This window comes from Lipomyces chichibuensis, assembly GCF_038497645.1.
Source record: "Lipomyces chichibuensis strain CBS 12929 unplaced genomic scaffold V1513scaffold_78, whole genome shotgun sequence".
NCBI lineage: Eukaryota > Fungi > Ascomycota > Lipomycetes > Lipomycetales > Lipomycetaceae > Lipomyces > Lipomyces chichibuensis.
The window spans coordinates 1-21,376 of NW_027117530.1; the positions used below are offsets into that span (position 1 = coordinate 1).

General features: G+C 46.5%; 8 protein-coding genes across 8 annotated transcripts; 6 read left to right on the plus strand and 2 right to left on the minus strand.

Annotated features, from left to right (window-relative positions):
- Nucleotides 1-615: 615 nt before the first annotated feature.
- On the minus strand, nt 616-1,595 carry V1513DRAFT_467290 (uncharacterized protein; the record flags this gene model as incomplete). The annotated part of the gene is made up of 1 exon (XM_066900107.1): nt 616-1,595. The coding sequence occupies exon 1, from the start codon at nt 1,177-1,179 to the stop codon at nt 616-618; it is 564 nt and encodes a 187-aa protein (XP_066750521.1). The 5' UTR covers nt 1,180-1,595.
- Nucleotides 1,596-3,002: 1,407 nt separating this feature from the next.
- Nucleotides 3,003-5,428, plus strand: V1513DRAFT_454627 (glycosyl hydrolase family 76-domain-containing protein). Its single transcript, XM_066899401.1, has 3 exons — nt 3,003-3,311; nt 3,374-4,806; nt 4,938-5,428. Exons 1-3 carry the CDS (start codon nt 3,212-3,214, stop codon nt 4,995-4,997), a joined length of 1,593 nt encoding a protein of 530 aa, XP_066750522.1. The 5' UTR covers nt 3,003-3,211; the 3' UTR covers nt 4,998-5,428.
- On the plus strand, nt 5,408-9,568 carry V1513DRAFT_306897 (uncharacterized protein). Its single transcript, XM_066894644.1, has 3 exons — nt 5,408-6,333; nt 6,377-6,439; nt 6,492-9,568. Exons 1-3 carry the CDS (start codon nt 5,733-5,735, stop codon nt 9,269-9,271), a joined length of 3,444 nt encoding a protein of 1,147 aa, XP_066750523.1. The 5' UTR covers nt 5,408-5,732; the 3' UTR covers nt 9,272-9,568.
- Nucleotides 9,505-11,441, minus strand: V1513DRAFT_454631 (uncharacterized protein). The gene is made up of 3 exons (XM_066899402.1): nt 10,231-11,441; nt 9,941-10,155; nt 9,505-9,878 (listed from the first exon to the last, which is right to left on the minus strand). The coding sequence occupies exons 1-3, from the start codon at nt 11,354-11,356 to the stop codon at nt 9,852-9,854; spliced, it is 1,368 nt and encodes a 455-aa protein (XP_066750524.1). The 5' UTR covers nt 11,357-11,441; the 3' UTR covers nt 9,505-9,851.
- Nucleotides 11,442-11,746: 305 nt separating this feature from the next.
- On the plus strand, nt 11,747-13,405 carry V1513DRAFT_454635 (S-adenosyl-L-methionine-dependent methyltransferase). The gene is made up of 5 exons (XM_066899403.1): nt 11,747-12,326; nt 12,375-12,479; nt 12,546-12,888; nt 12,940-13,101; nt 13,163-13,405. Exons 1-5 carry the CDS (start codon nt 12,120-12,122, stop codon nt 13,195-13,197), a joined length of 852 nt encoding a protein of 283 aa, XP_066750525.1. The 5' UTR covers nt 11,747-12,119; the 3' UTR covers nt 13,198-13,405.
- Nucleotides 13,406-14,011: 606 nt separating this feature from the next.
- Nucleotides 14,012-14,937, plus strand: V1513DRAFT_454639 (uncharacterized protein). Its single transcript, XM_066899404.1, has 2 exons — nt 14,012-14,445; nt 14,512-14,937. Exons 1-2 carry the CDS (start codon nt 14,104-14,106, stop codon nt 14,845-14,847), a joined length of 678 nt encoding a protein of 225 aa, XP_066750526.1. The 5' UTR covers nt 14,012-14,103; the 3' UTR covers nt 14,848-14,937.
- Nucleotides 14,938-15,063: 126 nt separating this feature from the next.
- Nucleotides 15,064-15,983, plus strand: V1513DRAFT_454642 (Rhodanese-like domain-containing protein). Its single transcript, XM_066899405.1, has 3 exons — nt 15,064-15,375; nt 15,428-15,542; nt 15,595-15,983. Exons 1-3 carry the CDS (start codon nt 15,175-15,177, stop codon nt 15,771-15,773), a joined length of 495 nt encoding a protein of 164 aa, XP_066750527.1. The 5' UTR covers nt 15,064-15,174; the 3' UTR covers nt 15,774-15,983.
- Nucleotides 15,984-19,830: 3,847 nt separating this feature from the next.
- On the plus strand, nt 19,831-21,167 carry V1513DRAFT_307035 (HNH endonuclease-domain-containing protein). The gene is made up of 2 exons (XM_066894645.1): nt 19,831-20,240; nt 20,294-21,167. Exons 1-2 carry the CDS (start codon nt 19,994-19,996, stop codon nt 20,929-20,931), a joined length of 885 nt encoding a protein of 294 aa, XP_066750528.1. The 5' UTR covers nt 19,831-19,993; the 3' UTR covers nt 20,932-21,167.
- The last annotated feature ends 209 nt before the right edge of the window (nt 21,168-21,376 follow it).

The window sequence follows — 21,376 nt, forward strand, 5'->3', positions numbered from 1 at the left end:
AGTTGCAGCTGCTTGAGATTGCGATTTGCCTCCAGAGACGCGTCGTAGCAAGGTAGACCGACTAACATGAAATTGAGCAGCAGCAGCGTTGACACTGCTACACTCATTATTTTTCAGAGCCAACAGAGCCATTTGGATCTGTTCTTCAAGATCTACGGCTGTTTTGCTTCTTCGATATCCCATTGCTGGAAAAAAGACGTGTTGAAGTTGAAGAGTGGCAGGTCGATGGCCCACATACCCATACGGCCCAAATACCCATCCCCTACGTTATATGAAATTGTGCCGCATTTCCGACTTATCTTATTTTTCCGAACTCAGTGATGGCATTTTCGATCTTTTTTTGCCGACTTGCATGCTCAACTAGATAGGGCGATTAGATATGGCGATCTGGCTAATAGGATTTCGCCAAGCTGTCTCTGTCAGGAAGTTGTCGGTCAAATTGTGCGTCGATACCGGCAGTAATTGGAGTGGGATGAGCAGAGATTGTGAGAGGTTATGCTGAGACTTTCGAGCCAAATTGCGGCTATCAGGATGATATTTGGAGCTTGGTTAGTAGAACTGGAGGTCCGATCTGTCACCCAGTTCGGACAACAAGAAGATGCGCACAAGAATTTCTCAGCTAGCCTCCCGTGCCCCTCCCGTCCTCTTCTCTTTCACCGTCTTCTCCACCAATTTCCAACAGATATCTTTATGCGCATACTCCATGTTCTTCTTCACAAACCAAATCAGCCACCACGCACACTGCACTGTCACGTCTTCCACAAGCGTCCACTGCGTATACTCTCTCTCCACCTCTCCATATGCTCTGTCCGGCTGCACGCGCCATTCGGCCCTCACAACCACCCCTGCAGGGGCATCTGCGCGTGTTTTCAGCCCGGAAGGCGTATCCTGCAACCATACTGGAAATGTTATAAACTTTTTGCCCAAGTCAGCGATGCCGGGAATTATTATGACACCCTCAGTTACTTCATAGGTCTTGATAGGTGATGTATCGGTCGGTGAGAAATATGGGTCGTTGAGAACCGCAGGACAGGTTGTGGGGACTTCTTTATAGCCAGTTGTGAGAGCTTGCAACGTGAGACAATTTTCGTGGACATGGAGGGCGGAGATCATGTCAGCGGGTGTGAGAGACGAGGGGAGTAGGGCCGTGATTCGGAAGGTTCTGGAAGAGCGGGACATTTATTATTATTATTTCAGTGGGGATTCGACATCCTGAGATGTGATGATGAAGCATTGTGGCAGGCAGTACTAGTTAACTCATTCAGGGTTCAGGGTTCCCTCGCCATTAATTTGGTACAAGTTAAGAGTACGGAAGCTCTAGGCGGACATGGAACCTAAAGTTGCAGCGTTGGGCGACACAATCCCCTTAGTTCTACTAAGCCCAGGTTCAAAGCCTGGAGCTATCGCAGTCGTTAAAGGAGGGATCCTCGATTGGAGTGACGCTTAAGACTGTTTCGCAATGTCCAACGATGAGGAATTTCGTGTTCAACAATAATACGCGAATTTACTTTTATGCAATTCGGATAAAGAGTACGAATTTCGAGATTAGCTCTGTATGATAACTCAAGGCTGAATTCATGAAGGATGGACACAATCCGAATGAAATGTGGCTCTGAAGGATGTAGATCAGGCAGGCCGACATTTAGTACAGGTTCCTCCACTATTTCATGACTGCGCCGCCACACATAGTCGATTTTTTAGTGCCGTCAACTCCATGCATATCGGTGGATCGGCCCGATCCATGCATCACGGGTTTATACTTAGCTGTCACAGCCTATCTAACACTGTTGATCACTTCATGCAGGCGAAGATGTCCTCGTAGTCGCTCACATGCTTATGCAACTTGCCCTTTGTAATTGTTGCACAAACCGTAGAGAGACCAACAGACTGTGGAAGCCAAAGACCACTACATTACGTGTACCATGGAAGGTTAACACGGAATTAGCTTCAGCGATGCCCTGACGCTGCCATGACGACGGGCCAAGTGTTCATTTTGGTGGCTGCCGCGTAAGCTTGCGTGTATGGGGATGAAGTCGTCATTGTGCTGCTGGCATTGTCATCGTTATGTGTTTTAAAAATTATGCATGTTAGCAACAACGAATTAAATGATTAAAAACCTTATCGAACGAAGCCGAGGACCGATCACCGACAACGAGCCACAGTGTAAGTCTTGAGGGACGAATTAGAGGAAAAGTTTCAGGAGGCCGATTGGACCGAGGATCAACAAGGAAATTCTTAAACGTGGAAAATGGCAATTCCTTGTGTCAAATAAGACGAAGGGTTCAATCTCGAGAGTGAAAGAAGGAACATTACACGCTAGAGGGAAATATTAATGACAACCAAAGCACCAAGCTAATCCTCAATATGATCCTCCAGTCCAAGGGAAAAGTAAACCGTCGATCTCTACTCTCCAGAGGATGGAGATGACCAAGAGCTGTTCAGCGCGATCATCTTGCCAAATGAGCGTCCTCGATATCCAGTACAACACCCTTATCATTTGTTTCAACCAGCCACTTCCGTCGCTCAATGTCAATGGCACTAGTCTAAAAACGGCATAATTGTCGGTGCGTAATTCATAGTATGATAGTTCTGTCTGCATTGGCAAAAGATACATGTAATGAGCGATATCAGATTGTGACAATTGTATTAGGTGTAAATTGGACAATTTCTGTCTTCAGTTCTAGAGACCAAATATACGATAACGAGAGCAGTCAAGCCGTAGTCCAAATTTAACAGTGGTCAGTGATGATCTAAAATTGCCAAAAAGAGTCGCGGATGCTACAATAAAAAACATTACTTAATGCCCCATTTGCAATACCTAATTAAAGACAAGCTTTCTAAATCGCACATCGGCTAGAAGACTACTGCGGCCACTGATTGAATGATTGCCACATCTCTTTGTCTTGGAAGTTATCCTTAGGTGTGCATCCAGGTACGATCTGCGGCGCAATATGCACATGTGAAATCCTGAACATATTGGGCCGGTTCATCTGACAAGGCGGTCCAGATTTTCGCTTTAAGCTTAACCATGAAAATAATAATGGCGGCGATTCGCCATGGCAACAAAACGCAACTCGGCGTCTTCTAGCCTGCATTTCAATATCCTGGTATTCCACTTCCGTTTTCAACAGTCCTGGTCCTAGAAGTTCAAGCAGGGATTGGTCCTCGAACGATCCGCACTTCCATATTTAGTCGTTGTGTTGGCTTTAAAATGGGTAGCTTTCGCATGTTACCATGGTGTTCCTTTGTTCTCCTTCTCAGCACTCTTCTCGACTTCGCGCGTGCTATTGAAATTGATGTGAATGATGCGGGTAGATATTCATTGTTGTTAAGTCATCCAGATTTGAAAGTATCTAACAACGACATCACATAGACTCGATCAAGCAGGCCACACGAGTGTTCGCACACGGAATTATGGACTACTACAATGGGAATCAGACCGACGGAACACCGGGAAAGTTCACGTGGCCGTACTATTGGTGGGAGGCTGGCGCTGCTTGGGGTTCTCTTATTGACTATTGGTTTTATTCTGGAGACGCAACTTTTAATCAGATCGTAACCGACGCATTACTAGCTAATGTCGGCCCTAATAATAATTACATGCCAGAGTCCGAAGCCACCACTGAAGGTAACGACGATCAGGCTTTCTGGGGATTTGCTGTTATGGCTGCGGCCGAGCGAAACTTTACGAGTCCGCCTGACGGTCAGCCGCAATGGCGAGAGCTCTCTGAAGCCGTATTTTGGTCAATGGCCGCGCGGTGGGATACGTCGACATGTAATGGCGGACTGCGGTGGCAGATCTTCGAGTCCAATAACGGCTATGACTACAAAAATACAATCTCCAACGCAGGAATGTTTTTAATGGCGGCGAGACTGGCACGATATACTGGAAATGTTGCGTACGTTGATTGGGCAGAGCGGATATGGAATTGGATCGAAGGCGTCGGACTTTTAGACCCCGAATACTACTACTTTTATGACGGTGCGAGCGTGACAGACAATTGCACAAGCATTACGACATACCAGTGGTCCTACAGCGCAGCATGTTTCCTTGCAGGCTCGGCTTATTTGTATAATTTCACACAACTAAGTATGTGGGGCGATAGAACTCAAAATATTCTTAACGGCCTCCAGGTCTTTTTCGATGGCGAGAGCGGCGGTGTAATGTACGAGGTCGCATGCGAACTTACCCAGAAATGTAACACAGATATGCGGTCGTTCAAGGCATACCTGTCGCGATTTATGGGATTGACCGCCCTGCTTGCACCCTGGACATATGACACGATTTATGCGCACTTAGTCAACACTATTGTCAATGGTATCGCACAGTCTTGCACTGGTGGCTATGACGGTGTTACTTGCGGCACCTCCTGGCTGGTACAAGGATGGGATAATACTGCAGGCCTGGGCCAGCAAATGTCAGCTTTGGAAACCGTCCAGAACCTGCTTATCAACCAGGTTCCTGGACCTTATACAGGAAGCATACTGCCGTCGCCAGAGGCGTCAGCAGAGGTGTCTCAATCGTCAGAGTTGTCACAGCCGTCAGGGTCATCACGGTTGTTTGAGTCGTCAGAGTCATCAGAGTCATCAGAGTCATCAGAGTCGTCTCAGTCGTCAGAGCCGTCCGAGTCTTCAGAGTCGTCACAGTCGTCTGTGCCATCAGAGTCGTCTCAGCCGTCACAGTCATCACAGTCATCACAGTCATCACAGTCGTCTCAGCCATCAGAGTCGTCTCAGCCGTCAGCAACAGAAAACACGTCTAACGACAATGAGCGGAGTACTGGCGATCGTGCTGGAGACAAAATAGTAAGTCTGCTGTTGATTATGCTGTTAGGCGCCTCGTGGTGGATCATTATGTGATTGTTTTTGCGTTTGGCCGATTTTCTCATTCAATAGGTTACGTTTGGCAGAACCGATTTTGTAGTAACAAATAGTAGATAAATGGTCAACTAGACGTTTGCCAATGTGGCATACGTAAATCAGGAGTCATAGCTTGATGCAAGCAAGTTTAACAGCTCCTGTGTGTGTTTGTACAGAAGCCCCTTCCCTGAAGACGTTCTTCTATTAATTTCGCCTTCTATATAGGCTTGAGCTGCTATTTCGTTCCTTAATTGGATCCGTTTGGTACTTGGTTCGTTGCGGGCCATAGTTGCGACGTTAGTTGAAGTAGACAGTGATCCGAGAAGGGATCCACATGATTGACTGAACCGGTGGATTGCCGATCGCTTAACTACAACCAACAGTTAATAATGTTTCTAAAGTCCCGCGATATGTCGAACTATAGACGCCGCTGTATCCATTTCATGCGTGACGATAAAAGGTGGGGAAGTCGGTGCATTTGAGTCCAGAGGTTAGGGATTAAGAGTCGAGAAGTTGTCCGCAGATTCGATCTTTGGTCCTATTCGTCAATATTAACGCAACTGCCAATATAAACTCATGCACATTCGTATTAGATTTTACATCTACGATAATCAAACGTTTGCCAGATTTCTGTGATTGACCGCAGAAGTAATAAGAACAGTAGACAAGTACCCGATTTTCCGTGCACTATCATGCTGATGCTGTTATGCCATCTTCATTATTGTCTCGGATCCGGCCAAGCATCCGACGCGTCGTGTTAAACATCAGCAGGATTTTGTTTGCTAACCGACTTTAGCATCGTGGCTAACTAGCTGCCCTGGCTCTTCGTTTCGAACAGTCCTATACTTCCCCAATCGCAAACATCGGCCAGCATGGATACCGACGAGATAGCATATGACACAGAGGCGGGGCCACCATTGATCTTGTACCGAAGTCAAGAATCGTACCAGTATCCTTTTGGCTTCATTCGTGATGATGGATGCTGCAGCGAGAACAAAAAAGAATACTGTGATACTAAAAGTCAACGGGGCGGCCATGATGACATGTGCCGCAGTGAAGATGAGAACGATATCTGCGGAGGTCGTGGCGGTCCCTGCTGCGGTGACGAGGAATGCTGCAGGGACCAGAAAGAGAATTGTTGTGATTCTGACGACAAGGGCTGTGATGATGATGACGAGTGCTACAAGAGAGATCAAAATGACTGCTGCGATGGCGATGGCGCTTGTTGTGGAGAACAAGATGAGAAAGATCATGTCGACGGAAGTGAACATTCAGCCAAGAAGGAGCAAGTCCAGCCTTCCATTGTGCCCATTAAATGTTGCGGTTCTGATGATGATGCTCAATCATTACACAGTTCAAGCGATGCGGAGCTAGTGACCTGTTGCGCTCCCGGCTTGCGCAGTCCAGTTAAACATCAGGTATTGAGATTTAGACCCTCCAAAGGCAAGAAGAAAGATAACTGCTCTTGTGATGGTGAGTGTTATCCCTCGTGTATGGTCAATGCTAATCAGATTAGAACAATGCATCGAGCGCTTTGCCAAAGCACTTTGCGAGAAAGAGTGCCATAAGGCAACTAGCAGTAAGCTCAATTTTTTTAAGTCAAGTATTATCTGCGCCCTGACGTTTCGAAGATGTTTGCCCTACCCATGAATCCATTTCTAATCACTACTCTCACTTCCTTGCCGAAAAACGCGAGATTCTTTGGCATTGTATTTGCACCCTCATGGACCAACTAGGGATGTCCGCATCCTGTTGCGGAGACAACAGCGATACGTTCTCTGCAGGACGAGAATATCTGCCTCACTCAGCTAACAGTGTCATATCTCACGGGCTCCAGAGGTTGGGTCGACTCCATTACAGCAAAGTTCAACATACCCATGGACAACTTGACAATCATCGCCTTCATCGTCCCAATCAGAGTCGTGAAACCCATCATATCAGAAAAGAAGCATTAGATTTTCTGTCCGGACATTACGTCGCTCACGATGACCCGGAGCGTGCCTTGGTTCCTGAGAAATTGTCGATGTCAATCAAGGGCATGACCTGTTCCTCCTGCGAAAAGAAAGCAGTTCGTTCCCTTGACAAAGTTATGGGAGTTGCTAGTGCGTCAGTGAGTTTCTTGTTCGAAAAAGGACAAGTCGAATACTATCCTACTTTAACAACTCCGAAGCAGATCTGTGCTGATTTACAGCGCCTGACAGGATTTAAGGCGACCATCTTACATAGAGCTGATGAGGAATTTCATTTTATCTCTGGGAAATGTTGCGATGGTGAAAGTGTCGAGAAGCTACCCGATAATACTTGGAAAGTGGTATACGACCCGGGTACAGTTAGTGCCAGGGACAAAATGACGGCCCTAGGACTTGAAATTAGCCATATTTTGCCTATCCTTTCTTCTGATGAGGAAGTAAGTAGGAAAATATTTGGCGTGACCATCGACAACGAGGCAAAGCAACTCTGTGGCTCCTTTCTCGTTGCATTGTTACTTACAATCCCTATATTGGTGCTATCCTGGGGTTCTTTCAAAGCATCCGATGTGCGGCGTGCAATAGCTTGTCTAGTATTGGCTACTATTGTTCAGATTTTTTGTGCGAGGAAGATATACGTGTCAGTTTATTACACTCTTGTGCATGGCTACGACCTCGACTCGGACTGTTTGGTCGCGTTGTCTACGTCGGTCGCATACTTGTACTCGCTCATCGTTTTTGCTCTCCACCGTCATGGGATGCTTTTGGACGAAAAGGAGATTTTCGAGTCATCATCGCTCTTGCTTACGTTCGTTCTTTTTGGCAAAATGGTAACCGAATTTATTCGTCGAGTTGCTGCAGATCAAGTGAAGTTCGATATCGTCCAACCGACGACCATGAAGCTTCAGCAATTTGATAATGAAGCAATACCTGCATCGCTTCTTCACTATGGGGATCGCGTCGTCTTAGATGCCGGTGATCAGGCAGTCACTGATGGCATTATTGTGTCAGGACAAGGTGAATTTGAAGAGTCACATATCAACGGTGAATCATTTCCGATCCTGAAGAAACACGGTCAGGAAGTTCTTTCTGGTGCGAATCTCGTATCGGGCTCGGTGGTTTTCCGTGCTACTCGTCTTGTCCCGGAGAACTCGGTTTCAAATATAAAGATTCTCGTCGACTCTGTGACTTCTTTCCGCACGGGAGCCAGCGATATTGTCGAACTGGTCGCTAAATATTTAATCCCGGTTATGCTCTGTGTTAGTTGCGTTGTCTTCATGATCTGGACGCTAGTGAGCACGCAAGTTCGACACCAAGGTGCCGGACAAGCGATATCGACTGCCATCACTTACGCCATCGCAACGCTCGCGGTCTCGTGCCCTTGTGCATTAGTTTTGGTCATCCCTCTCGTATTATCGATCGGTGTTGCTGCCGGAAAGCGTTCTTATGGTGTGCTGCTCAAGTCCGCGAATCCAGCTACTGTTGCTAGTAAGATTAAACACGTCGTGTTTGACAAGACCGGAACGTTGACTACCGATCAATTGAGCGTACAGTATTGTTGGTTCAACGAGTCGACCGAGTATGCAGTCCGTGACATTATCCGCGCTATTGTCAACTCGAATAACCATCCTATCTCCCGCGCTGTGTCGAATTATCTGATTAAATTTGGCAATACATTGGCGACTGTTGGGGAAACTGAGAACGTCGTTGGCTCAGGCATGGCAACGACTTACAAGCCCGACAACGGGAAATCCATTACTATTTTGTGCGGTAAACCGTCATTTGTGGGTATCCCTCCTACCGATTCTCGCGTCGCTCAGCTCCATGATTCTGGCTTAACGCTTTTCTGCGTCGGCGTCAAGAACGGTCCTACCTTGGCTATAATGGGAATCACATCAATGATACGTGAAGGCTGTCGGCCAGTCTTGGATGCTCTGCGTGCTCGCGGTATCACGATTCATGTGTTATCCGGTGACACACGTCCGGCTGTTGAGAAGCTTTGTCGTGACCTGGGGATTTCTCGCTACTCAGCTGAAACGTCTCCCGAAGGCAAGAATGAGTATATAGAGGCGCTTAGATCTTCGGGATCCAAAGTCCTATTCTGCGGGGACGGTGCCAATGATGCAATCGCTCTCGCACAAGCGGATATCGGCCTTAGTATGACCAAAGAAGGCATCACCCTAGCCGCCGCCGACGCCTGTGTTCTCAATAACGAACTCTCAGGCGTCATTAAGCTTTTGGATCTCTCGAAGCAGATTAATCGTCGTGTGAATGTTGGCATTGGTTGGGCTTGTGTGTATAATTTTTTTGCTGTGTTGACCGTGTCCGGCGCTTTTGTGCACGTCAGAATCGGACCTGCGTGGGCCGGAGTTAGCGAGGTTATTAGCATTCTACCGGTAGCTGCCATTGCGTTGTCGATGAATTGGACACGTTGGAGGAAGTAGATGGAGTAGTAAGATTGCGGGTGGGATGGCCCCGCTGGTTCTCGGATTGGGCCTGCTAGCAAATATATGCACGTTCACCTCTCAGTAGCGATCCACAAATCATTCCAGGTCAACGTACACAGATAACTAGGAATGATTTATATATAGCGGCACAAAAATCAACAATGTGATATCTCTGTGACAGTGACTCATCGGTGGATCCTACCTAGACCCTGGACATGTCAATAATACGACTTTATTGTGGTTACGGCTAATTACGACTACGAGATACTCTAAGGGACGGTCGATATTTTGGACAACTTGTCATCAATTGCTTTGTAATGAAGATGGCTTCTGGTTCATAACCTTTAACATTAGTCTGGTCCTTTCCAAGCAGACAGTTGTGGCAGAGAAATCTCGTCCGCCACCAAATACAGACATAAGTTTTTATCGTTTCGGCTGTCAACCAACCGCTCTTACTTCAAGCTGTTCCATCCACTCGTCCCCATCATCAAATAATGCCCTGAACCCACATCTTTAAGGTCCAGAAGACAGATCGCGCAAAGATAACTCGGGCAAATCTTATAACTGCAGGCAAATCCTACAACTCCTTTTTCAAGAAGTGCTCCTAGAACATTGCATTAGTAGATGAGAAGACTCCTTAATCTCTAGAGATTGGACGCCACTTACCGGCTTGTGGGTGGTTTCATAATCCACGTGCACAAAAGCACGCTCAACATTAGGCAAGCTTTCGAGTTTCGACTGTAGCGCATCGGACACGTCATGTGTCGTCTGCAGGGTCTCGGTCGGGTCCATGACAATGTCCACCTCGACCACCAGTCGCACTCCACTGTAGTAAGCGCGTACGGTGTCAATTTGGGTGATCAGAGGGGAATGGGTCATTGCTGCAAAAGTAGAGTATGTTAGACGAAACATTCCGCGGTGAAATAAAGGGAAATAAGTGCGGGGTAAAATCTTACAGATATAGGTAATTAGCTGCTGATCTTGCGCATTAGCAGCAACGCCGACCAGGAGTTGGAATTCTGAATATGCGGTTCGGCCCCAAAGAAATACGATCAGACACGATAGAATGACCGCGCCCATTGGATCAATCCACCAAGCGAGTTTGCTGCCACCAACAGACGTCAGGATACCAAATCCATTGATGAAGAGATCGTTTCGATGGTCTTCCCATAAGATCTCGACTTGGGAGTATATGTGCTTGATCGTCCAGCAATACAAGAACAAGGACAACTTTGTCACAAATGCAATGCTTACTGCGATCACGGATGGCAGATGAAAGCTACTCGTGGTACTTTGCGGGGCAACTGTCAAGTCCCGGATGGAGAACACAATGAGAATCAATGATACCGAACACATCAGGAAGCTGAATACGATGTTGCCTACAGTCTCAATCTTTCCATTTCCGGACGGGAACTTTCGGCCATCGACCCGTTTTATGGCGAGATTGGACAACATCAGCACGACATTTGACATCGGGTCAAAAACAGCATCAGCCATTGTCGTAAACAGGGACAGCGAGCCAGAGGAGATGGCGCCATACAGTTGTAAACCGCACAAGATGATATTTGCCACAAAGCTGCCCACTACCGCTATCCGATATCGCATCTGTGTCTCGTCCTGAATGTCGCGAGCATCGCGCAGGTGTTCATCCACCGGCTTGAGTAAGCGTTGAATTTTGTCATTCTGATCCGCATAAAACTTCCGAATCTTTGAGGTTCTTTGCGATTCGCTCAGAGAAGGTACTTTCCGACTTTGGTCTCTTCTCCGAGATAGGCTGCCGGCCCTTAAAAGATTGACCTGGCTTAAAGACGTTATCCGAGACGAAAGCTGGAGCGGATCGTTCGCTAGGTCAAAACAAGGCGCCGACCGCGGGTTTTCGACATCACTTCGGCCGCTGCGTGATGCTCGCGAACGGATCGAAGCATCTCGCTCGGCCTCGATCACAGCGGCACTCTTGCCAGGTTCAAGCACTGGGATAGTGGACCGATCATCACCTCCAACTGTCTTCTGTGGATGAGGATGAGCACTCGAATTTAAATGACGAAAGGAGATTTCGCGCGTAAGATCTGTGCCATAATCCATCTCTGCTTGCTGTTCGATTTAGACGAATTATTGTTAAGGGTACCGTCTGTGCTAGTATTTTGTTGAAGAAAAACTAAGATAAGAGTCCCCAGTCTTTTGCCAGCTTCATCTGCCGCGCAAGCTTAACCTTAATGCGTTTGGAAGTTGGGTGTGGCTGAGTGGCTGTGACTCTGTTAACTTTATTCTTTGGCGGTTGTCGACAAAGCAAAACGGAGGCGAATTGGCTGTTGAATAGAGAGTTTCTGCTAGATAATGAAGATAGGGAAGTATAGATAGGACTTAAGAAGGTTGCGATGTAAAAAGATAGGAGATAAAAGGACTTAGCGGAGTTAGATGTAATATAAATTCTATAGAGTCCGTACCCTGAACTTTTTAGATAATGAGTTGCAAACAACGCTTGCCGCCCGAGGTGTGCCACATTGGGCAATTCATGAAAATGAGTCTCTCAAGCTCGATGACTTCTCCTCAATGAGCAGCCTTGTATCCGGTAACATTTGTTGCTCTGTGAGCCGGATTTGGCCTCGCAAAAGATCTCCTCAGCAAAGGTTGTGGCTATCATGATAGTAGCAAACGCGCATTTTGCGGCTCAAGCTTGGTGACGTCATCTGACTTTGTGCCATAATGTCTTCCCGGCTTCTGTTCTGGAAGTACATATATGTGTATGTTTCGATCCAGCATTACATAACACCGCAACCTTACTTGCGGAGGCCTATGAAACTTCTTAGTCAAACGTAAAGGGCACAAGAAGACGCAAATCCACGTCATGGATGCAGCGAATGTCTATCGTCACGTCCAAGAACACTATGGAGAGATTGCTAACCACGCCGCTCTCCCAAATCTCCCAGATAAGTATCAAGAAAAAGTCGCAACAGCATTTGGATACACGTTGCAAGACATTCGATCTATTCCCGGGAATGCGAATCTCGGAGTCAGCTGCGGAAATCCGTTGGCAACTGCGAACGTAAAGACTGTATGTTGTATAATAAATGGCTTTGTCGAACGTTGTTGACTCTCGCGGGGCGAAACCGTCATCGACTTAGGCTGCGGTGGTGGAATTGACGTGTTGCTAAGCGCAGCAAAGGTTGGACCTGATGGAAGAGCTGTCGGTATTGACATGACAAAGGTATGGTGTGCAATCCAACGTTTTATTTCCAAAGCAATGTGATCTATCTTGACTCACAGCCCTCAGAATATGTTGGACCTTGCTCGTCGAAACGCGGAGAAGGCTGGAGTCTCCAATGCATCTTTCATTGAGGCGTCAATCACCTCTATTCCTTTAGATTCCTCGATAGCAGATTGTATTATCAGCAATTGTGTAATCAATCTAGTACCCAAAGTTGACAAGCCTCTTGTTTTCGCCGAGATTTTCCGACTTTTAAAGCCGGGAGGAAGGGTTGCTATTAGCGATATTCTCGCAAAGAAGGAGTTCCCAAGAGAAGTCAGAGAAGACCTATCGCTATATGTCGGATGCATCGCTGGAGCTAGTCAAGTTCATGATTATGAGCAGTTTCTCAAGGACGCAGGATTTCTAGGCAAGTTCAACTACCATTTTATCGCTGAGTGCGCAAGCTGACAATCTTCAGTTGTATCGGTACTGAACACGAACAGTGACCTCAATCTTTACAAAAACCTGTGGCAGGCGGAAAAGAACGATTCAGAGGTCTCTTCCGCTTCATGTTGTCGTTCGCACACTGGAGAATTGCAGGGACGAGCGAAGTCCATGTTCGACTTTAATGAATGGGCAGGTGAGACTATAAGCATGCTAAATATCATACAATAGGGATTTAACGTGGCTTTTTGTTGAAGGCTCCTTCCAAGTGTACGCAATCAAACCTAAATGAGGCGTCCAATACATTATCGAATCCAGTAAAGGATGTCACTCTCTAGGCCGCAACGCTGCGATATTCTCGGATGGCAGGCAAGTTGATACTTGTAAATTATTCTCTGTTTTCTAGGTCGGCTTATTGTAATAAGACCGTGAGTATTCCAGATATGAAGGAAGCATAATTCCCCAATTGTAGTACTTTAATAAATCGTTCAAAGACTCAGTGACATCGCACTTGTTTTTATTCGTGTGAGTACAGACTAATGCCATTGTATATTTGCCATGCGCCGGTACTCAACGCCGGATATAGGCGCTTGTTAGGCACCTGAGAACCAAAAAAATGAGTGTCAACCCGTCACAGTGGAATAATCGACCATGTCACCGGCAATCCTCATGTTCATCCTCTCTCCTAAGAGAAAGCAATCTATCCTTGTTCGGCCATAGCTCATTCAGGAGGCCGGTCTCGCGGTAATGATGATCCACTGTAGGAGAGCATCCTTGGATTCCTATCAGGACAGGACGCGGCCAGGATGTGATGTTATGTTTTTCATTCGTGAAGTGGCAGCTATCATAAGCAACTCGTACCCACAAAATAAAAAGTCCAGGATTGCTCGGGCATCTTCACTTTACAGTTCATTCATAAAATTGTGATAATTAATGCACCCAGCAGTAGCTGCTGCGATAGTGGACGAGTAGTTGCCAGCCAATCATTCGGCACTAGTGACTCCGACAAGGTTCAGAATAATGTTTTAAGCTTCACAGCAACCTCAAAGTCACGTCACGTGACATTACTTGATCTCAGCTCTCCGCCATAATTTCGAGACCTTCATCGCCACAGTTTTGTGCCATTCTATCGCTCAATAGCAAAAGCTGAGCTGTTACCAAAGAATTTGAACTGCTACGCACTTCCCTCTAAACCCACATGTCGACACAGATGCAGAAAGATACCGCGCGTATTCGCGAAAATCATTATCGGCGTCGACGCTACGCAGATCGGATGCAGTATGTGGACCAGCTGCAGAAACAATGGCAGAGGTGCGATCAAATCCGGATAGAAACAAATGTTCATACACAAAATATAGCGAGGAAGATTACGGCAGAGAATCAACACTTGATCGCTATGTTGTTGAGCCATGGTGTGACGCAGTCTTGTATTTCTGAGCACCTTCGATCGGGACATGACTGCAAGTGCTTGTCTCCACCGATCATCGACCACACGGACCAATCATCACGGCTAGATCTGCCTGACATTCAACCAAGACAGGTGAGTAATGTGTCGTTATTCAGTTCCCAATTGTTAGGCAACTCTCTGGCTAACTGGAGATTTTAGAATGACCCTTACGAAAATATCACTGTGTCTACCAATATCGAGGATGACGGGGCCATCGAAGCTCAACATTCAGTCGCGCGAGATGAGTTCCGAGGGCAAATATTCGCTCCTGAATCACGGCATACCAATGTGGCGCTTCCGATGCCTGCCGAAAGCACGACCTCGTGTGTACGTGCAGCTGCAATTATCGCAAGTATGAGCTTGAATATTAATGCCGAAGAAGCCAGCATCGAACTTGGTTGCTCTGGAGGTATGGACTGTGTCGTAGATAACTTGAAAATTTTTGCCATTATGGATCAGTCATTGAGCGGCAATGATCATTATTTACTACATTGAAAGCAGCATAATAGATATCTTGCATATATAATATACTTATTGGCGTACGATCTGTAATCCATAGAAATATCGAGTAGTCATAGCCGACAGAATACGGAATAATACAAGATTAGTAAACAATGTCGTGGCAACTCTTGAACTGATCCATAGCGGTTTTGGGTTCGAATTTGCGGCGAACAATTATGCTTCCGGTGAAATGCCCTAACAACGGGGTCCGCAAACCCCGATTCGACCTTCGAGATACTGAATTCTCCGAGATCTCTTATTTATCAACTCCACTGCTAACTCTGTCCGTGCTCAATCTTATCTTTGTCTTGCTACTCGTCCATGGAAACAACTATCGCAGAAAATACAAATGACCCTAACAAGGTAAGGTCTCAGATAGAGCCCCCGTGGTACGCAGCTTATCCTGAGGCAAGGACTGTGGCCGCCTCCATCACCCGCTTGGATCTTCTTAAGTGGTTTCGAGAGGGTAAGATGCCCGGTAGAGACTTTGTCCTAATCGACTTACGTCGGACCGACCACGAAGTATGTAACTACCCGGCATTCCTGGACGAAAATTGCTAACCAACCGTGATAGGGCGGCACAATCCGTGGCTCTTTGAACCTTCCTGCGCAAAGCCTTTATACGACAATCCCTGCGCTATACTCCCTGCTCGCCGCTGCAAAAGTGACAGAGGTGGTGTGGTACTGCGGTACGTTATGCCAGTGGCCTATTCAAAGCGGTATTCTGATGCATGACTACAGGTTCATCTCGAGGGCGAGGTACTCGCGCAGCCGGTTGGTTTGCAGACTACATTGCAGGGCAGAACAATTCGACATTGAAGAGCTTGGTGCTGGAGGGTGGCATCAAGGGTTGGGCTGCTGCTGGCGAAGAGTACACCCGGCTAATGGATGAGTATGAAGAATCAGCTTGGACTGCCTAGCCGTCACGTGGCTGTCGGACTGAGGAAAGCCGGGCATCTACCATTCAGTAATTTGATGTTATATTAATTTCTTCTATGAGTCATGTCCCGATGAAAGAGCCTCGTTTCAATTTGGAATCAGTAAAGAACTTGCGGCTGGTGCGACCTCTGTACAGTTACATATTAATAGAATGCATGTATTTATTGGCCGACTAAGAATTCGACTCCTCATGTCAATCTTTTGTCTAGCCTTTGAGCAAATCTTTAGCCTTATTGATCTAAAATCTGCTGGGATCATGAGGAGTGCAAGAAACTAAATTCAGGGAAGTAATTACTGGTAAGTCTGGTGATCTTCCGGATCCGAACAAATGTTATATTATATACGGTCCTACTTATATCGGGTCAATGACACACCATCATCAGTAATGGATAAAGGTAGGTGAGATGTGGGAGGTTGAAGAGGCAGAATTGTTGTTGCAACGGTGAAAGTAGGCCAAGGTACAGAACTTAAGGTCTATTACCGGAAGCAATGGCTATGCTATATGCTTGGAGGCTTTGAGAATTGCCAAGATCCTTTTCAGACGGTGACCATGTTGGATGCAATTCGCTGGCTTCTTGGAGCATGGAACCATGATGCTGATATACGACTGATCAATAATTTTTTTTTAAAGAGTACTTTGGTCGCACAGTCTTTTCAGCTCCCCAATGTTACCACAGATCTTATTTCTTTCTTTAACACTGTCCAGCAGGCTGGCAGATCCAGGGCGCGCCGCGCGCCCTGAGTCTCCAAAATTTTTTAAACCCAACCGAATAGTCCAGAGAGGAAGGTACTGCATCGGAAACTTCTGCAGCAAATTATAGCCAGCCATGCGGGACAGACTCAGGACAATGCAGATATGGATGACGTAGTCCTCCAATTCCAGGTCTTCCAGAAGCCGCTTCACGCACTTGGCATCATTATACGCTACACCGAGGGTGAGGAGGATGACGAAACCAATACTCTCCGAGTTTTAAAGAAACATGAGAGGCGTCTAGTGCCCTAAAAGGGCTCTATGTCCACACAGAGAACTTTTTAGATAATTGGATTAGTCGTTGATCAGTAAACCGATGTTTTGTGAATAATGCACCAAAACAGAGCCCTCCGCCCACTTATATACTTTAATCTACGCTCACATCCGAGCCGCATACTCACCGTGGCCGCACACTTGTGACGGCCGAATCGATAGGTATTACATTTTGAATTTGGCTTACTTGACAAGACCCTTTGATGCTGGAATGGAAATTTCAATACAACAGATTTCTCTCTCTGATCGACAACAATTTCTAATCGCTCTGGTAGTCTGCGATGTGACCTGTATTTCTTAACCGCAAACATAGCAGCCTTATTATCAAAATCGGACTGGATTATGCTGAGGAATCGTAACCATATCTCTGCGATCGCCGGCTTGCCAATTTCTCGGTGGCGTTCTTCCGTATGGACCGTGTGTTGCCGTGGTTGCTCTATGTGTGTCAAACTGGGTGGCTCTAGAATCTGTAGTGTCGTTGGTGCTATGCTATAGCCTTCTCTCAATGGACCAGGGAAAATCGGCATGCGATCATGAGAGCCTGGGGACCAGCCTCCGTAAGAGAAATAGAAATGGAAACGAGCATGAGAGCGTCGATGAGGAGGACATCCCTAAAATGGACTGACAGAGTATTAAGACTGCATTTAGTTGTATAATGACAGAGTATCGAGGATGTGTCATGTATACTCTGTCATTATACAACTAAATGCAGTCTTAATACTCTCCTTGAGTGTCCCCGTCGTATCAGGTTTGGTTACATCGCGTGAATGGACAGCAATTCCGAGCCGTGAATGTTGCGAACAAAAATCTGGCTGCTGTGATAACAAGTGAGTAGCGCAGCAGACAGAAGGCGGGAGAGATCGGCTCTCCAGTGTTGTTTCTCTTGAAGGATTGTTCGCATGCCTTTCTGCCATCCAAACTTAGCATGTCGCTCTGGGTAGGATGTATCTTGAATAAAGCGCCGACCGGATATTCAAAGTATCCTGGCTTGATTGTCTCCTTCGACATTTTGTCGTTCAGAGTAAGCTTCCTGACAACCAGCGCATCAGGAGGAAACGCCTGGTGATTGCTGCTCTGGAACACCATAAAGCTTCCCCCTTCCACGGCTTCAACCCTCTACCGGGCTAGACATCCCTCGACCTCGCGGAGCCTCTGCCACGCCTCGCCCTCGACCTCTGCCTCTACCCCTCCCACGTTCAATGCCTACATCAGTATGAAGTTGCCGCTCGACAACCTTAAACCTAGACGGCACTCGACGAGTTGACCCGTCCCTGGACAACCTCGAGGTCGTATCCTTTCCGGATTTTGGACCCAAATTCGATAATCCACCGGCTGTAGTGCTCCGTGCGAGGTACCACTGCGAGTTGAAGTGCTTGGGGTCCAGAGAACTGCCCTCGGCCAGGACAGGCTGAATTGTATGAGCACATGGCATTCCTATTGTTATAGTGAAGACACCTGTACAAGGACGAAGAGCGCTAGTTGGAGTTACGTTGCATTGCTTCATATGAGCCAACAGCTTGTCTAGTGCGTATGGAGAAATAATTCCATTACAACCGGCAAAGAGTTGCCGACTATGACGATGCTGACGGGTATTCTTTGCGCGTTCCACCTCCAAAGCTATATTCATGGCATTGATCTTTGAAGATCAAGCTGAATGTATCCACAACGTCTTTGAGATCGCCAACAGAGTGGTGCAGCTGAGATTTTAAGGGGCTATATACTAAGTCTGGGATTTCTGGTAGTTCCCGATCAATGGAGCTCAGATAGGCGTCAAAGTCCACAGGGCCTTGATTGATTCGTTGAGTCGCCTTTTCGTATTCCTCGTAGACTGTGGTTTCGAAGCTCTGACAGTGGAACATCTTTTTCAATGGCCTTCCGTGCATTGACTTCAGATAGGCGGGATTTGATTCTTGATAAAATACACCAGTCTTGATGAACCCTTGTTGTTTGAGCTTAGTGGTGACTTTTTTGTTCCAGCATCATGGAATTTGTTTAAATCCATAAACGCCTCGATGTAATTTGCACACAAGGCCAGACGTTGTCGCATAGCCAGGTTGTTGATAAATTTGGTGCCCTTAAATTCCTTAGGTTTAAGGGTGGACTCGATTTCGAAGTGGATACAGTAGACTGTCCTCTAGCCTGTCGAAGCGGAGTATTCCCTCTCTCTAGAGTTTGGATTTGACCGCTCAATCTCAGTCTGCTGAATTTGAGCTTTTCTGAGTCCAAACAGCTAGTTCCTTCGCTTAATCTTCATTCTCCCTAGCTACAAGTTGTAGCTTCTCAAACTCTTTGCATCCAACAACATCCACGTAAGACATCTCGAATCTCTGCTACACCACGGAGAATCTAGTTGAGTCTCTCAACTGGGATTTCTGGCACATTCTCCTCGGCCACGTCCTCGATAAACTGTCTGACATCTCCGTCCATTTCCTGGTTCAGTCGCGCCATAGGGTCGCGTAGATAGTTTCCAGGCAACCGATAATTGTCGATCCTTTGTCAGGATCCTATGATACGGAAGAGCAGATGTGTGTCGATCATTAGATAAACTACCCAAAATATGTAGTATCGACAAAGAGACAAGGAAAGGGAAGAAGGAAAAGAAAAGAATAGAGAGAAAACAAACGAACGACACACTCTGCCGGGTGCCCCTGACAGGATAAAGATAGGGAGATAGTACAAACAACAACGGTACTCTCTACCGGATTAACGACTGATGGTTTCAGTCATGGTAAATATATTCCGCCTCACCAGGTTTGCCTTGCGCGGGCTCATCCATAGGATGGAACTTATCCTCCGCAGGAAGGTGATCCTCCAACGTTGTGGTACAAATGCAGCGACAAGAGTGGATGCACTATAGAGGCGTCCAAGAAGCCCGGTCGATTTTGGGAGATACGTTGTAAGTGCGCAAAATTGATTTCTCAGTGGTGTAACCACGACGCCTTTGGCGTGTTTCGCACAGCTTTGCTCAAAGTCGGTATCTTGTGTGCGTTGTTATGAATTCCAGTTGAAATCACGGTGATTTTATTGCACTATGCTTACAAGTCCTACATTCATATTTCGCCTCTGAAATTAAAATTGTCACTCTCATTATAAGCGGTGCAGTATGATTGTCCTTGGTGCATCTTTTTATAATGTTACTATCATTAACACTAACTAGCATTTAGGGCATTATACTCTATGCCTGTCAGCAGGTCGCTCCGTCGAAATGTTCATTTTTACGATGCTTCCAGGCCAGATCGGCCTCTCGGAGGATTGCGATTACATCGATCGATTACAGCCAAAAATTTCCTATTTATGCTGAACATCGTTATTATTGCAGATTGTCCGCATAGCGTAACATTACGAGGTTCAGGGGTAACCTTGACACCCACCGACGAGCCTCTTCGTCCTGGAGACTATGACTTGAAGGCAGATTCTCCTGTCGGTGAGCTTTATCTTTGTAAATACTGCGTGTAGCAGCTGCTGATGATTGAAAAGGCTTAATATCCGTCACAGATGAACCCTGTATACTGCGGGTATGGTCACATACAGTTAGTAGCAGAGAAAACCGCTTTCGAAATCTAGTCCGTGAGAGAGATGGAAAGTGCGTTATAACTGGGCTTGTCAATGCGGATGCTGATATTGGCGACTGGACAACTTTCGAGGCAGCTCACATATTTCCTGTCTCGCATCGCGATTACTTTCGTAATCAAGGATTTTCTCGTTGGATTACAGACCGAACTGGAGAGCTGGATTTAGGGATCAATTCGTGCCAGAATGGACTACTTATGCAGTCCAATTTCCATCAATTGTTTGATAGTTTCAAATTCTCAATCAACCCAGATGACAACTACAAGATAGTCAGTTTCGATTCCGATCTTCTAGGCCTTGATGGGAGGGTGCTTGACCGCGTATGTCGAGATCCCAATGATGAAAGAAGTGTAAGAGATGAGCTTCTGCGGTGGCACTTTCGCCAAGCAGTATTGGCTAATATGAGAGGCGCTGGAGAACCAGTTTTAGAGTTTGACTTTCCAGCTGGAACTGATATGGTGGGAGAAATCCTCAGCGGGCCAGACGGAGCGAAAAGGATGGAGGCGGAGCTTTTCGCGAGATTGCATCAAATATCTCCCAATTAGAGAAGGCTGTTTCAAGTCGACCCCTCACAGCTGGAAGAGGAAACATATTAGTAAGCGCAATACGAAGAATTGTCTCAAATTATCGCTATGGTTTTAAGGTGAACTCGATCTGGCGGAAAAGGCCCGGGGCGGTTGTCACATTGCTATGAAATTTGGCAAAGGCTTGTCGCTTCGTATCAGTAGTCTTCCAATGGCATTTCTTTTCTGTTTGCTTGTCCAAGACTCCACAAAGAATCTCTCTATAAATCAACTTCCTTTTGTTGCTTTTTTTAATGATCCATGAATTTTAGGGTTCCTACAAGCCGAGCGGAAGACGTCCTTCTCAACGTGGGAGCATTCGCTTGTGATGCCCGTTTCAGAACTTAATGAACGATGTGCTTCGCGAATTTCTTGACGGCTGTGTGGTCGAACATCTGGACGACATCTCAGCCGACCTCGAATCTCA